Consider the following 18,083-nt stretch of genomic DNA (forward strand, 5'->3'; position numbering starts at 1 on the left):
CTTTTTATTCATTGTATGTGTTTATGAAGATGAATTCATTGTCTGAAATGCCACTACCTATATCTCATCTAGTGCCACAAACCATCTTTAGCAATGTTTTTATGAGGCAAATGGCAGAGCATTCTTTAAAGTGTAGCCTCCCAGAAGCATGTGGCAGTGGCATTAGAAAGGACACAGACTTTCTCGGTACCTGTACTCATACTTGGCATCCTAAAGGTGATGATACAGGGAGAAAGAAGGACATAGAGATGGGGAAATCGCTGCCATTGGAATATGTGAATGGGTAGTGTGGGTGGGGGTGAGAAATGGAGACTGGATAACTGAGCCCAACTAGCATTTGTGATTCTTCAGGACCCCCATGTAAGATCCTGGCAACAGGTGGCATAGGCAGGAGAGAGTGGTGTCGTGACTGTAAGGCTGCGGTTAGGGCCATGTGTGGGATCCAAGTATATGTAGCAGGGGCAGGGGCATAACACTTGGGATTTGAGGATTGGGTTACACTGGAAGATGGGTGATTTATGCATCCCCCAAACATTATTTAGCAATGCAAATCTGTTGTGTTGGTGGTGAATATGAATGTAATTCTTCTGACATTGTTCTCTTCATTTTATTTGTATTTTTCCTCATATTTGTATCACTACTGGACTGTTAGTTTACCAAGTAAGCAAAGGAAACTCGGGACTTGATCGAATTTCAGATGTGAAATTTTCATGGTCCCTTAAACCTTTGTCTGTCTCTGCAAAAGTAACATTTTAAATTTTTATACAATTATCTCATTTTAAGTCTTCCTTATTCATATACAGATAGACAGATAGGTAGATACGTAGGTAGGTAAATAGATAGATACATACATACATAGATACACACATACATACATGCATAGATATATATACAAATGTTTTCTAACCCATTCAAATTCTTCTGTAGATGTATTTTGACTTTATGAATAAAATATTTCTTCATAATCACTTATTTTATGTTGTCCTTTTATGAACAGTTAATATCTAAAATTATAACAGATTATGTTCAAAACAAATAATTTTGAAGTGCCCAATTCAACATTTAATTGGGAGATTAGCATAATGCCTATAAATTACTCACTAATTTTGTATTTTCAATCAGCACTTCAACAACTTAAGGATTTTTAGGGTAAATAGACCTAATTCACAATCATACAAGTGACCCTAATTTACCTAAATTTGTAAAAAATTTTAAAAGCCACGAGAATAAGGTGTAAATGAATGGGCAAGAAGAAGTGTGTTACTGTGTAATTGGTGAGAATAATATCAAGGCACTTTTTATATATGCATCAAAATGTCAAATATAGAAGTTAGTAAATAAATCAGGAACAAGATGGGGGTGTCCAGGCTCACCTCTGCTTTTCAACATAGTACTGGAAGTCCTAGCTCACGAAATAAGACAGGAGAAAGAAATAAAAGGGATACAAACTGGAAAGGAAGAAATTAAGTTAACCCTATTCACAGATGACATGATTCTGTACATAAGAGACCTGAGAACCTCCACCTCAAAACTCTTAAAGGTAGCCAGGTATGGTGGGGCATGCCTTTCATCCCAGCACTCAGGAGGCAGTGGTAGGAGGATCACCATGAGTTCAAGGCCACCCTGAGGCTACATAGTGAATTCCAGGTCAGCCAGAGCTAGAGTGAGACCCTACCTCGAAAAACAAAAAGAAAAACAAACAAAAAAATGTGTCTTTGGGCTGGAGAGATGACTTAGCAGTTAAAGTGTTTGTCTGCAAAGCCAAAGGATCCAGGTTTGATTCCCCAATACCCACATAAACTAAGATGCTAAAATTTGCAGAAGCTAGAGAAAATGGAAAGACAAGTATTTTTTGTTCATTATTTATTTATTTATTTGAGAGTGACAGACACAGAGAGAAAGACAGATAGAGGGAGAGAGAGAGAATGGGCGCACCAGGGCTTCTAGCCACTGCAAAAGAACTCCAGACGCATGGACCCCCTTATGCATCTGGGTAACGTGGGACCTGGGGAACTGAGCCTCGAACCGGGGTCCTTAGGCATCACAGGCAAGCACTTAACCGCTAAGCCATCTCTCCAGCCCGGAAAGACAAATATTAAAGAGTTTCTTGCATATATCCAATAATATTTTCCCAAAATTGAGAACCTTTTTCATAAGGCCCATCCAATATCAGTTTGTTGCACTTTGCTTCTGGCTACAGATCAAATGTTTTGTTATTAAGATTGCTTTTGTGTCTATTGATCAAAATAAATGATGCACTCTTATACCTACACAATAAGAGAATAAATATATATGCACAGAGATATTAAGCTGAGTTGTTTTCAGCATCTTTCCTGGTGGTGTTCTGTCAGCGTGTGCACAATCACTGTGTCCATATTGGTTTTCATCTTTAGGAAATAAAAGAGTTTTCAGTTAAATTCTATTACCTCAGTCATGTGATTTTTATACATTTCTCAGAGCATCACTCTTTTCTGTACTGATGTTAAATATCCTTAAATAAGGGAGAAATGCTTTCTTTTTTTTCATGTTCATTTCATGGGCAGTGGCTAATAGCTGATATGGAAAGTTACCTAGCACAATAAAGTATACTCTGGAATACAGATTCTAACTTAACTACGGAGAAGACAGTGCCTGTGGATGTTGTTTATGCAATTTAGATGTTGTAATTACTGAATGAAGAAAAAGCAATGACATCACAAAGATAAAATCCAAAATAATTTTAACATACATGAAAAAATATATGGCTACATTATAGTATTTGAAAAAGGTAAAATATGAAATATATCAGGATCAAAACATTCAAATTATGCCAAGGTAGAACATATACTTAAAAGATCTTATATTTAACATATACTTAAAAAACATATATACTTAAAATATATACTTAAATATATACTTAACATATACTTAAAAGAGCTCTGAATTATCAGAGAAAGATGGACATAGATATGAACATAGATATAGATAGATATAGATATATAGGTAGATAGATAGATAGATATATACATACATACATACATACATACATACATACATACATACATACATATATACATTGGTTTTTTGAGGTAGAGTCTCCCTTTGGCCAAGGCTGGCCAGGTATTCACTCTGTATTCTCAGATTACTTTAGTAAATTGTTGCACACATAAGAACTTTGAACAATATACAGATCATAAAATGAAAAATCTTTTGCGGTATCATTGATGTGGATGATAATGGCTCAGAAAATAGAAAATCAATAAAAGAAATCTAAAAATGACAAATGTTGGCTAGGATGTGGGCCAAGAAGAATCCTCATCCACTGTTGGTGGGAATGTAAACTTGTACAACTATGATAGAAATCATTTTGGAGATTCCTGAAAAGAACAAACAAAGAGCTACCAATAGACCCAGTTATTCCCATACTGGGAATTTATCCTAAATGCTCCATGAATCAATACAGAGACATTTGCTCAAACATGCTTATAGCTGCTCAATTCATTATAGATAAGAACTGGCATCAACCTCAATACCCATTACTGTATGAATGGATAATGAAGTTGCGGTACATTTGCACAACTGAATTCTGTTTAGCAGTAAGAAAAAATGATACAATGAAACTTGTAGAAATATGGTCAGACTTGGAACAGATCACATTCAGCAAACTCACACAATTACTGAAAGACAAATATCGCATGGTGTCACTTATCTGTGTTTCCTAACCTGGACCTGCTCAAGTTGCTTTCATACCTGATAGGCAACTCAAGACACAGACAACATGGATGGAAGGGATTGGGAGACAGGAAAGTAAGTGGGGAAAACAAGCACAAAATTAAACCTAAAATGAGTTGATGTCATAGAATCCTTTATCCTTGGTGATAGCCTAGAAGATATAATCCTCAATAGAGTAAGGGGGAAGAACCTGAAAGTCAGCCCTCTGGTGAGGGAGGATGAAGCCTAACCTCAAAAGAAAAATTGTTTTTTTTCTGTCTGACCTGTAGCTCCCAGTACCATAGATTGGATGCTGTTCACACTGAACTGTTGATCAGAGAGACTTACCAGGTCCCAAAATCAAGACAGCTTTCTGGAAAAGAACTTGATTACCTGTCTTAGGCAAAAGCTAAGACCCTGTTGCTGAAGACACTATATGATGCTCACAGAGGGCATGGAGAGACCTGACTGGAACTCACAAGAAAGCCAGGGCTTCTGATCAAGATGTCATTCACCTAACCACACCATGTCTCCTGGAGGAAAGACATGACGTTGGGGCTTCCACAGGTCTTCTAGGGATGAGAAGTCATTAACAGACCTCCAGTGAGAGGGTGCGGAGGAGCCAAAAAGAAAAAAAATGGAATCACTGATTCCCATGCTCCTGGATAGCCCACCAGTCTTCTGACCCCTCAAGCAGCTGCCCTAACAACAGTCCCAGCTGCAGGTTCCCTCTGCACTAACTGAAGGCCAGGTGATCAATGCCCCACACCTCGCCAATGCCTTCCAACTTGCTCTGCCCCCACCCCCGTGTGTAGACCCATAATAACACAATAAAGGCTATATATAAAGCCCCTAATTCCCAAATAATACTTAATGGAGAGAAACTGAACGAATTCCCACTGAAATCAGGAACAAGACAGCAAGACAGGGGTGTCCAGTCTCACCTCTGCTCTTCAACATAGTACTGGAAGTCCAGGCTCAAGAAATAAGACAGGAGGAAGAAATAAAAAGGATACAAATTGGAAGGGAAGAAATTAAATTAGCCATATTTACAGATGACATGATTCTATGCATAAGAGACCTGAGAACCTCCATCTCAAAACTCTTAAAGGTAGCTGGGCATGGTGGCACGTGCCTTTAATCCCAGCACTCAGGAGGCAGAGGTAGAAGGATCACCATGAGTTCAAGGCAGCTCTGACACTACATAATTAATTCCAGGTCAGCCTGGGCTAGAGTGAGACCCTACCTCAAACAAACAAACAAACAAAAAACTCTTAAAGGTGATTAACACCTTCAGCAAAGTAACAGGATACAAAATCAATGCACAAAAATCAGTAGCATTTCTATATGCAAAAGACAAAGATACAGAGAAAGATATAAACTACATTGTGCCATTTTCAATAGCAGCAAAAGAATAAATGAATAAATAAAAACTCGGCATAACATTAACCAAGGATGAGAAAAACGAATACAATGGGAAAAAAAATCAAAAAAAGAAATTGAGAAGGACTTGAGAAAATGGAAAGACACCCTATGATTCTGGATAAGCAGAATTAACATTGTGTCAATGGCAATCTTACCAAATGCAACATACAAATTTAATGCAATAACAATAAATCCCCAACACTGTTCTTCACAGAGATAGAAAAAAATGATCTCAAAATTCATATGGAATGGCAGAAGGCCTAGAATATCTAAGCATATCCTCAGCAAAAGAAACACCTGTGGAGGCATCACTTACGTGATCTAATCCTTATATTACAAAGCCATGGCAATAAACATAGCATGGTGCTGGCATAGAAACAGGATTATAGACCAATGGAAGAGATTCAAGAACCTGGACTTTTGGGTCAAGCAACTACAGATACTTGATATTTGACAAAGGCCCTAACAATGTAGGCTGGAAAAAAGATAGCATCTTCAACCAATGATGCTGGAAAACTGGAAAAGGAAACTCATTCCACACATCTTTCCATGCACCGAAGTCAAGTCTTAGTGGATCAAAGACCTCATCTTAAGACAAGAAACTTGTATATTACTGGATAAAAAATATGAGGAACTTTCTATGACATAGGAATGGGAAAAGACTTCTTGAAACCCCAGTAGCTTCGAAACTTAAACAACCACTCAAACATTAGGCTGTCATGAAGCTGAAAAATTTCTTCACAGACAAACATTATATAAACAGAGTCAATAGATTACCCCCAGAATGGGAGAAAATTTTGCTGGTTCTACAACCGACAGAAGCCTAATTTCTAGAATCTACAAAGAACTCAAAAACCTAAACAGTAAAAGGTCAAACAACCCACTCAAAAAATGGGGCAATGAATTGGACAGAAGTTCTCAGAGGAAGAAATACAAATGGCAAACACACACTTAAGAAAATGTCCCTCTTCTCTAACCATTAGAGAAATGCAAATTAAAGCCACTATGAGGTGGAAATCGTACCCCTGTAAGGATAGCAAACATTACAAAATCAAATGAGGGCTGGAGAGATGGCTTAGTGGTTAAGGCATTTGCCTGCAAAGCCAAAGGATCCCAGTTCAATTCTCCAGGACCCACGTAAGCCAGATGCACAAGAAGGCACATGCACATCTGGAGTTCCTTTTCAGTGGCTGGAGGCCCTGGTGGGCCCATTCTCTCTCTCTCCCTCTAATAAATAAATAAATAAAATATATTGAAAAATCAAATGAAACTAAATGCCAGCAAAGTAGTGGAGAAATAGGAACCCTCACCCACTGTTGCTGGGAATGTAAGATGGTACAGCCTCTAAGGGAAACAATATTGAGACTCCTAAAAAGGTTGACTGTAGAGTTACCAGTTATAGTTATTCCCTTACTGGGCATTTACCCTAAAAGCTCCATGCCTCAGCTCAGACAGATTTGGTCAACCATGTCTGTAGATCCTAATTCATAATAGCTAGGAGCTTGAATCAACCCAGATGTCCATAATTACATGAATGGATAATGAATATGTGGTATATTTACATGATGGAATGCTACACAGTAATAAGTAAAAATAGCCCATGAGATTTGAAGAAAAATAGTTGAGACTGGAACAGGTCATTCTCAGTGAACTCACATAATCACAGAAAGATAAATGTTGCATGATCTCACTCATCTGTGGCTCCTAACCTGAATTAGCCCAAGATGCTGACATACCTAATTAGCATCTCGAGGACCGGACAACAGGGAGAGTAGGGAGGAAGGGGAGGATAAGGGTGGGCTGGATAACATAAAACTGGTCCCAAATGGCAATGGTACCACGAATTCTACATCCTAAAAGACAGAATAAATGGGTGAACCTTCATCAGGTCCTAGGGAGAACACCTGAATCAGAGGGCCCTGGAGAGGGGAAGATGAAGACTAACCATAAACTTCTTATGCTTCTCTCTCTCTCTCTCTTATCTTTATCTCCTTTTTATTACCTATCTTTTTCTTCCTTCTTTTACTTGGTGCTGGCCAGCAACTCCCAATACCAGCATGTGGTTAACATCCACAATGAGCTGTGGTCAGAGAGACCTACAAGGTTTCCCAAAAGTAGGCAGATTTTTGTCAGAGAACTTGATGACCCATTAAAGGTTAGTGGCAAGACCCTACTGTTGAAGACACCATATGCTGTTCGTATGGAAAATGGAGTGACCTATCTGGAATCTGGAAGAGAGTCACTCCCCAGATAGTTACCTTCTGTAGTGCCAGAAGGTGTTACATGAGTGATTGAGGGAAACTGACCAACATCTGCACAAGCAACTCATGGCCTAAGCTACCCGTAACAAACAACCTGATGTGATGCTCACACAAGTGTAATAGTGGCACACAGCCATGGTGGGAAACCAACTGCTCTTGATTTGGCTAAAAGATCCACTATGTGGAATGGAACTCATAGCTGGAGATGGGAAACAAGTCAGAACCATATCCAAAAATTGAGCCCACTCTCCACTATCTAGCTCCCACCAATTATGGGCTACAAGAAGGCCTACACCTATTAAGTTCTCTCTAAAATAATAATGGTTATCCCATTTATCTGGTGCTCAATTCACTCTCCATTGGAGAATTCAATTCTCTTTTTCAGATGGACTCATATCCCGAGGAAAGAATCATCCCTTTGCACTTCAGCAGGGATCCAGCTGAAACCAAGAGTACTTGGGGAAATGAGCAAGAGTGTTGCTTTCTTGGTGAACCTGGTACCAGCACAAGGGGGAAGAAGATAGACATAGAGAACTCTGAACTCCTACCAAACCACATATTCAGAGACACAGAGGCTCCCAAGACCTCATCACTGAAGTAGACCTAAAATGAACCCAATATGGTTGAGGGATATTTGTGGAAGAGGGGGTGGAAAGATTGCTACCGCCACGTTTGTGATGTTATACACAGAGACACTGCCTCTTACCCATAACTGATGGCAAAACCCACAATGCATGACCCCACTACCCAACAAGGAGAGTCCCTACAAATGGACAGGACAGGGAGGAGGCTAAGGCTGGTACAAAAATGTCTGTATACATAATTAATTTTTTTTAAAGAAAGAAAGAATGACAGTTCCCAGACAGTCTGTTTAGTGCTGAAAAGCATTACATGAGCTATGGGGGAAAATGGTCAACAACAGTCTGAGCAAGCAGAGGTCTAAGCTACCCAGAAGCAAAGAGCCTGATACGAAGTACACACTAGTGCAATAGTGGCACACAGCCTCGGAGGGTAAGCAATAGCATTATGATTGGCTAAGAGATCCCATCAGGGTAAAGGAACCTATATCTTGAATTGGGAACCAGATCAGAATCCTATGGAGACAAAGATTATGTTCTCCATTGTTAAGCCCTCACTATTTTTGACTAAAAGAAGGGTTACATAAATTCTCCCTAAATTAATAATGCTTATCCCATTTAATCTATGTTGATTCACTCTCCATTGGAGAATCCATTCTAATTTTTCAGAAGACAGTGAGACCAAAGGATATAAACCACACCTTGTGCTTCAGCCAAGCTGCAACTGAATATAAAGAGGAATTGGGAAGATGAGGAAGAGTGCTGCTTCCATACTGTTCCTGATAATCACTGTCAGGGTGTAAGAGACAGACCCAGAGGATACTCAATACCTACCAAAGCAGAGATCCAGGGATGCCTAAGAGCTCATCACTGAAGTAGACTTAAAATTCACCCTCAATGGCTCAGGGAATTTCGAGGAAGAAGGGGCAGAAAGATTGTAATAGCCACAGGTTGAAACATCATCCCCAGATGCATGCCCTACACCCCAAAATAACTGACTGCTGCTCATACAGTGCATAATGCACAACCTCATAGGGACTACCTGCAACCTCACTGAGGACCACCCCCAACGTAATGGGGGCTGGGACAAGGGAAAAGAGGATACCAAGACATGATGTATCCATATGAAACATCTTGTTAATAATAACAATAATAATCATATAAGAAACAAGTGCATAACCCAGGAAATAGGTATAAAATTAATGAGAAACCTTAGCAGAAGTATTGTTCAATGCATTTGATCGGTGTGTGTAAGAAAATGAACCCCTATTACGTTTGGTGGGAATGGAATTCCCCATCCTTATTGTTAACTGCATTGTTTTTCTCTCACAAGATGCAGCTATATCAATCATGGGTATAAAATTAAAGGAAGTATTGTTAGGAGATATAAGAAATGCTTGTTGTATAATTTTCATCAATTTATTGGTCACAATGTCAGGTTATAAAACATACGGTAACATCTAACTAAAGAATGGATAAAGAAAATAAGAACTGTATTCACCTTTTTGTTTTGTTTTGTTTTTTGAGGTAGCGCCTTATTCTAGCCCAGGCTGACCCGGAATTCTCTATGGAGTCAAAGGGTGGTCTCAAAATCATGGCAATCCTCCTACCTCTGCCTCCTGAGTGCTGGGATTAAAGGCATGCACCAACATGCCTGGCTGTATGCACAAAATCTATTCTTCAGTCATTAAGAAGGATAAAATCTCATCATTTGAAAGAAACCCATAGTTCTTCCTATGCTAAATAAGTGATCCAGACAGAAAAGTACAAGGCATAAGACGGGCGTGGTGGTGCATGTCTTTAATCCCAGCACTCGGGAGGCAGAGGTAGGAGGATTGCCATGAGTTTGAGGCTACCCTGAGACTCCATAGAGAATTCCAGGTCTGCCTGGGCTAGAGTGAGACCCTAACACGAAAAACCAAAAAAAAAAAAAAAAAAATTAAAGTAGAAGTCATGGTTTACTTCATACATGAAGGTGCACTAAAAAAAAAACAACTCATAAACTGGGCATGGTGGAACATGGTTTTAGTCACAGCTCCTGGGGGCAGACCTAATAGGATTTGCGATGAGTTCAAGACCACAATGAGACAATAATGAACTTCAGGCCAGCCTGATCTAAAGCAAGACCATGCCTTAAAATGCATCTTATAAGACTGAGTAAATGGATATATCAACAGTACCTGCATTAAAGTGTTCAAAAAATCCTTTAAATTAACTATTTATGTGTTTTCTTATCTGTTTATTTCTTTGAACACATTTATAGCATGACAGGTACTCTGTCATCACAACCAAATCAAGATAATTGTGTCTCCTCTTGCAACTGGATTTACCTGGATGCTGGGGACTTTTACCTGTGCCAGAAGGCTTTGAAATCCAGTAGCTTTAACCACTTAGTATTTCCAGACATATCCACCTTTTCTTGAAACAAATTTTGAATTTATTGATTTTTTATTTAGATAATTACTTGAAGCATTGTCTCACAATAGACCAGGCTAACATGGAACTCTCTAAACCTCAACCAGGGTTTGAACTCAAGTTGATCTTCTGACATCTATCTCCCAAATGCTAGGATATGCTATCTCCCAAATCTATCTATCTCCCAAATGCTAGGATTTAATGTCACCAGACTTAATGCATGAGGCATTAAGTCTGGTGACATTAAAGTATTGTCTCATAAAATGAGTGAAAGAATAATTCTCTACTCACAGAAATTATAACATTTAATTAGTAAGCACTATGTAATATCATACATACATAATTTTAGAGATGAGTAAGTGAAAAGACTGCTCCTGGCTAGGCAGACCCCCCAAAATTGGTCCCTTTGGCAGACTTTAGGAATTACATGCTTATGGATGAAAGATGAGAGACACTGGAAGGGACACTTTGTCTAAGCCAATTTAATATTGAAAAACGTAGGCTGGGGAAATGGCTTAGCAGTTAAGGCGCTTGCCTACAAAGCCAAAGCACCCAAGTAAGCCAGATGTACAAGTGGGAACACACATCTGGAGTTTCTTTGCAGCAGCTGAAGTCCTTAGCATGCCCATTCTCTCTCTCACTCTCTCTTTCTCTCTCTCCATCTTTCCCCTCAAATAAATAAATTAAATAACATATTGAACATACACCAGTGAAGTTTATTGTCAGGAGAAGGAGGATCTAATATGAAGCAAGGTAGAAATCACTGTTTTCCAAATTCTAGATTTGTACATTGGAGTATAAAAAAATTAGATACACTTGACTGTGGGAATATACTGCTCAGTAAAAGGCAAATAAATTTTGGCTCATTCATTAAGTGGTATGTCTGGGAAGAAAAGACCAAGAGATACACCAAGTGATAGTGTTACCCATATATATACTCCTTACTCTTTATTCACGACTTTGAAAGAGAAAATTAAGAAAGAAAGTTGACACTTACCGGGAAAGCTTTTTCTTTAAGTGTTTTTCTCTCCTAGGCTCTGGTGATATCACAATTTCAAAACTACAATCCTTCCACATATCTCCTGCATTTTCTGTGCTTTCCTTTATTCTCCAAAAGCAGTTTGTTTCTGTCAAACTGCAGAAGAGGATAGAAAGCATCACAAGAAATAAGACAAACATAAAAGGAAGCAGCTTCCCCATGTCTCAAAGCTCTCATCTGAGCTCAGATGCAATGTTCAACATCCAGTACATACACAAGTCATATATGCATGCTTGTGTGTGTATCTATCCTCAACACTACTGCTGACTAGAGGGGATATTTATATCCCTCATTTCTTTCTTCCCAGCTTGTGTCACCCTCCCTTGAGGTGGACAGAACACAGCCCTGGGGCTCTGCATCTGAGCTCTACATCAAGGTCAAAAAATACACATTGAAAAACATGTTTTGAAGATCATCTCTTGTTTCAGGTGCTGTGGTTTCATGCATATCCAGGGATGGATGCCACTGGGAAAAGCTCCTGAACACATTTGGTCCCAGACTAATGTCAACAAGCCATTTGGATGAAAAGAACCTGAAATCATGTAAGTGATTTCTTTAGCACATCTAAAAACAGACATGAGATGAGAAGTTCAGAAAATTGTCTTGCCCATCATAGCTCATGCAAAATGTGCAGCATTATTTCCACTATTGTTCAAGCATTGGAGAGGATCCTCACATACTTCATTTCCATCAGCATCATAGCATTTACTGTGTGGTCCATGCATTTCTCCATAGCAGTTTCATGCCTGTAATATCCCTCAACTCTGCTTTTCCCATTGTCTGAGTATACAATAAAGGAAATAATCATGACAGTCCAGAAATTCAAGTTGGCCTCTCAGTATCAATACAGACATGAAGCTTTATGCTTTTGTTCTAAAACATGACCTCCATCCATATTCCTCAGTTCCCACAGACCAGTACCCCATGATGACCCAGTTCCTCATCTTTAACATTAGTTTTCGCCACCATTTATTCTTATCTGAACTATGCACTTCCACTACCTGGGTGAGAAATTATTTTTTAGTTGTTGCTTTCACATTATGTGTTGCCAGGTGGACAGTAAATAAATGAGTAGGGAATGAGGAGCCTGTTTCTATTAATATGGAGTGCATAGAAAGTTGCACAAATTTAGGGTAAGTAAGTTTATGTGACTTGAGATAGATGTTGGAACTTGAAATAAGGCTCAAATGTCCTAATTTATTTCCTTATTTTGCATATGATCAATATTTAAACATCATTACTCACTGGTTCTAAATCTGGGAGGAATGCTCCTGGAGGAGTCTAAGAGGAGGAGGATTCTAAGAGACAAGATTCTGAGAGAAAATATGGAGAATCAATCATGAAAGAGGGAGGAAATTCATCCTTAAGGATGGAAAGCAAAAGTTTTGTGCACAATATTGAGCATGTTGTCATTAGTATTTACCATAGTTATTTCCTTATTTTACTTTTAGTTCATATGCAACTCTACGAATTTATATGAAATATAAGTGTGCGTGATATTATAATTTCAGCATATTGCTATTCCATCACCTATGTTTATCCCTCACTCTATTCTCACGTTATCCATTCCTTACCCCAAATATTCCCCCTTGTGTTTCATGTAACATAAATTGATTTGTGTTTTATATGAGAGCAAGTGTATCTGTCTTTTTAGGTATTTTGGTAATCAAAATGGTTTAATGATTACTGTTCAGGCATCATTTAACAGTGTGGGTATAGCCATGTGAGCTAAGCACATTTTGTAGCACACTTCCAAATGTTGCAGTTTTTGAAATATGTACACATCTGAAAACTAGTCCCTAAGAATGAGCACATACAATTACAAATATATATTCTAAATTTGATAAGGTAAATATAAACAGGTGCAGTGAATCCTTCCAAAGAGAAACCCACAAGACTTTTGTAACAGAATCACCTGGTTTCTTGTAATAGGAATGTGCAAAATTAAAGCATGGTAAACTGATATTTACATAAATATCAATTAGTTTATACATTGTCAATGATCTTCTAATGTAGGTTTGGGTGGGTCAATTTTTTTTCCTCAGTGGAGAAGTTATCAATAGTTGCTAACCTTCAACACTTTAAAATGACACACGTAATAATCCTTATCTGTATGGCCACTTCCTCGAGTGAAAAAGTAACTTTAAGATAGCAATTTATTACTTTTAAACAAATGCTTGTAAACAAATCTTGCCATCCTAAGCTGAAAAGAATGCCAGACGCTATAAGATTTACATTAACAAGTCACCACTACCCAGACACCCACTTCTCTTAGGATGTCATTACCTCTTGAATTCTACCTTAATTTTAAAGTTTTTTTCTTCCTTCTTTGTTAATTTTGGTAAATTAGGGACATTTAAAAAGGAAGTTTGTGGGGATGAGGAAATAGCTTAGTGGTTAAGGCGTTTTCCTGTGACGCCTAAGGACCCAGGTTCAACTCCTCAGAACCCACATAAGCCAGATGCACAAGGGGGCACGTGCATCTGGAGTTCGCTTGCAGTGGATGGAAGCTCTGAAGCACCCATTCTGTCTATTGGCCCCTCTCTCTCTCAAATAAAGAAATAATTTTTTTTTAAAAAAAAGGAAGTTTGTGTCAAAACAGATAGCACTACAGAAAACAATATCTAAGTTTGGACCCTGGCAACCAGTTTCCCATTGCTCATCTGAAGGACTGCTAAGTGGTAAATTTTCAGTCATTTTCCCTCAATAGGACTTATCCCCTCTCAAAATGGACTGAGTGCCAGGCAGAATGGGCATTTTTTTTTTCTTTGTGCAAAACACTTAGCACTTCAGAAATTAAACCTGGCCTACTCATTCTAAAATCTTATAGAACTGGGAGGACAAAGAATGAATACTTAACTTTCATCAAGACTGGTTTGCATTCCCCTAACCCATCTTTTTTTTTGGGGGGGGGGTTTCGAGGTAGGGTCTCACTCTGGCTCAGGCTGACCTGGAATTCACTATGTAGTCTCAGGGTGGTCTCGAACTCTTGGTGATCTTTCTACCTCTGCCTCCCATGTGCTGGGATTAAAGGCGTGAGCCACTTCCGGCCAAGATGGCTACCGCCTAACTGCGCAGAAGATACCAGGGAAAGAAAGGCAAGATATTAAGGGTTATCAGGGTCTTCTTTCCAGTGGGAGGGCACAGAGTGGGGAAAAACAGGGAAGCACGCATCCCCCCTCGGGTGTGTAGTCTACCCCCACACATACAGCCGCCACGCCCCTCACCCCGCGCCCCATGCCCCACGCCGTGCGGCTGGGCTCCAATCGCATGCCCGCCAGCCCGCTGTGCTGACATGCGGGGACCTCCGCCTGTGTGCTCTGATTATGCGCGTTGGCCAGCCACACTGTGCTCAGTTCACATGCCTGCAGGTGCCAACACTGCTGTGATTAAGAGGCTGCCAGATCCCCTGCTGCTGTGCTCCCATGGCTTGCCTGCTGGCCAGCCTCTGCTGTGTCCTGATCCCGTGCCCGCATCAGCTGCCTCTGCACTACAATTGCACATGCAGGGGACCCAGTCCCACAGCAAGGGCCACACAAGTCCATACTGAGTCACTAGCAGCAGCTCAGGTGCCATCCCCTACCTTGCCACCCATCCCCCACTCCCCTGAGGTGGGAGAGGGCAGACTATTTGCAGGTCCCAGTGTTCCCAGCAGAGTTTGGGCAGCTTCAGGGCTTGCTACCTCAGTCCCCTTTCAAACTCGAAGGCAGGCAGCTTTGGTGCATTACTGGGTGAGAATTCAGGCAACTTTGGCACCCCTGTCAGGCAATAGATATGTGGCTTTGGCAAGAGAGAGCAAAACCCAGGCTGCTTGCAACTACCCCAGGCTGCCTTGGATTCTCATTAAGCTAGATCCCAGGCTGCTTCACCCACCTACCTGCCCATACACTGACATGGGTAGACCATAGCGCAAAAGAAATAACATGAATCTGTAAATCTAAAATAAACCCTTTTATCACATAAGCTGTTTCTTTTTGGGTGTTTGTCTCAGCAATGGGAAGGTAACTGCAAAAGTAGATTTAAGATAAAATCAATTCATCAGCAGCCTCACAACTGATATGGTGAATGTCTTTCCTAAATACTATGTGAGATTTGACTTTGATGGAATAGTAGAGGCTCTAACAGATCTCAGTGTCTGGATTCACATAGAAGTCAGTATTTTGATGTGCCTCAGAACTCAGTATAGTTAAAGACATTCTATAATTGGACACCCCAACCACACGTCTAATGTGACAGCCATATTTTTCCATAGGTGAGCAGTATTTAGATCAAATGACAGTCTCATGTTGAATTGTAATTTCTTCTCTATACCTACTCACAATATGCAGAATACGTGGGGTTCAATAAATTCTAGGCCCAGATGTGTTTTGGTTCATGGCAGACTTCAGAAGCACTGGAATCAATGGAGATTAATGGACTGCCATGAATATATAATGGTCCAGGTGAAACAGAACAAACTTCATCTGTACATTAGCAAATATCCTTCCCACAGAACATGTTACACACATTTTTCCCAGGCAAGAAAGAATTCTTAACGGATATATCTCACTCAACCTTTCAGTAACAAGTTATGGTCAATGCCGAAGATATTGGGCTTACCTACAATAATGTTGCCATGCACCAAGAACCGGAAAGAATTAGTCTTTTATTTGATAATTTTTGCTTATTTTTCATTCTCTATTTGGCTTAAATCTATGACAATTTGGAATTCTTTTCAAATGGATTATAATGAATTTAAATATATCTTTATTGGCCTATAAAATGTTTCATTATCAATTGGAAAAAACTGCTGAACAGTTAAAGACGCTTGCTTGAAAATCCTGATGACTCAGGTGCAATTCCACGGTATGAATGTGTGATGGTTTGATTCAGGTGTCCCCATAAACTTTGGTGTTCTGAATGCTAGGTTCCACAACTGATGGTAGTTGGAAATTAAACCTTCCTGGAGTTTGTGTGTTGTTGGGTGCAGATTATGGTTGTTATAGCAAGTTTCTCCAAGACAGTTTTTGGCACATTCTCCTGTTCCTGATGACCAATTTATGTTGGCCAGGGGGTGAGATCCACCCTCTACTCATGCCATCATTTATCCATGCCATTGTAGAGATTCTTCTTGAGTCTGTAAATCACAACAAACCTTTTTTTTCCCCAAAGCTGCTCTTGGTTGGGTGATTTCTGACAGCAATGTGAACCTGACTGCTACAGTAATACTGAGAGTGGTTCTAGAAAAACAGAATTGTAAGTATTGATTTCTCTAGTGGTCTTGGTGCTATCTGGGGTTGGCTTACAAATTCAGTGCTACTAAAGTCCCTATTGGTAATAAGGAGAGCACGTTACTGGAAATAATGAGGGCACTAGTAATACATGGTATGAGCTATATTAAAGAATTCTGTGTGATAGATGCACTTGGCAATCCTGAGTCATATCTTGTGAAGAGCAAGGAATTTAGTGACTCTGTATTTAAAACATTTGAATATTTGAGGAAGAAGAAGAGAAATAATAAGGCTGGTTGCTTGCTTCTAGAATTTCTGGACAAACTATTGAGGGGAACAACAGAAGCTCAGAAAGGAAAATTCCAAGCTTAAGACCCACATACATGATCTCAAGGTTTCTAAAAGTGCTCTGGAGGAGAATCTCCTTTCTAGCTAGAACAGGGCTCAAAATTCAGAAAACCAAACCCAAGCTCTCATTGTAAGATTGGCTAACTTGCACTTGAATGTTCATATTCATATATTAATGCTACTCTCACTTATGATTGGAAAAGCTTCTCTTTTCAGATGGAAGTAACCACTGGGATGACCCAAAAGGCAACATAGTTCTGAGAAGAAATGACAGAGGAGTGTTCAGTGCTGAAACATCTCTATCACACCCCCCAAGGCTCAGGGTCCTTTGTGGAAGAGGTGGCAGACAGAACGTAAGAGCCAAAGGAAGTGTACCACTCCTTACAATGCAATTGTCCAGACAGAAATTGGCCATGATATCCATGACCTCGCAGTGCCTAGCAGTACATTCACAAGACCCTCATAATAGGATAAAAAGACAGTGACATCAAAATAAAAGAGACTAATGGAGAGAGGGAGGAGATATCATGGATAGTAGAGTTGTGAAGGGGAAAGTTGGGGAAGGGAGGGAAATGTTGTGGTTTATTATGTGTACGTATAGAAGTTTTCAATTGAAAAAAACAGTATCGCATCCCTGGAGGGATTGCAGAAATTAATGCTACCATATAGGACTCAAAGGATGCATGGTTGGTGGTTCCCTACACATCTCCCTTAACTCTGCTATTTGGTCTGTTTATAAGGCAGATGGATCCTGAAGAATGACAATGAATTATCAGAAACTTAATCAGGTGGTGACTCCAATTCCAGCTGCTGTACCAGATGTGGTATATTTGCTTGAGCACATTAACATAACTCCTGGTATCTGGTGTGCAGCTATTGATTTTGTGAATGCATTCTTCTCCATATCTATCCATAAGGACCACCAGAAGCAATTTGCCTTAGCTGACAAGGTCAGCAGTATACCTTTAATGTTTTACTTCAAGGTTATAGAGACTCTCCAGCCCTGTGTCATAGCTTAGTTTGCAGGGGTCTTGATCACCTGTTCCTTCCACAAGGTGCCACAATGGTCCATTATATTGATGACATTGTGCTGATTGGATTGAATGAACAGGAAGTG

The 18,083-nt window shown here is 39.7% G+C and overlaps 2 protein-coding genes across 2 annotated transcripts in view; one reads left to right on the top strand and one right to left on the bottom strand.

Annotated features, from left to right (window-relative positions):
• Nucleotides 1–11,569, bottom strand: part of LOC123456294 (vomeronasal type-2 receptor 116-like) — a 38,154-nt gene extending 26,585 nt beyond the window's left edge. Inside the window, exon 1 of the mRNA XM_045139093.1 lies at nt 11,367–11,569. Coding sequence (XP_044995028.1) covers nt 11,367–11,569 — 203 coding nt within the window. The remainder of the gene's footprint in view (nt 1–11,366) is intronic.
• Nucleotides 1–18,083, top strand: part of LOC123456275 (zinc finger protein 585A-like) — a 649,667-nt gene that overhangs the window by 493,330 nt on the left and 138,254 nt on the right.

Source organism: Jaculus jaculus, chromosome 20, assembly GCF_020740685.1.
Source record: "Jaculus jaculus isolate mJacJac1 chromosome 20, mJacJac1.mat.Y.cur, whole genome shotgun sequence".
NCBI classification, from domain to species: Eukaryota; Metazoa; Chordata; class Mammalia; order Rodentia; family Dipodidae; genus Jaculus; species Jaculus jaculus.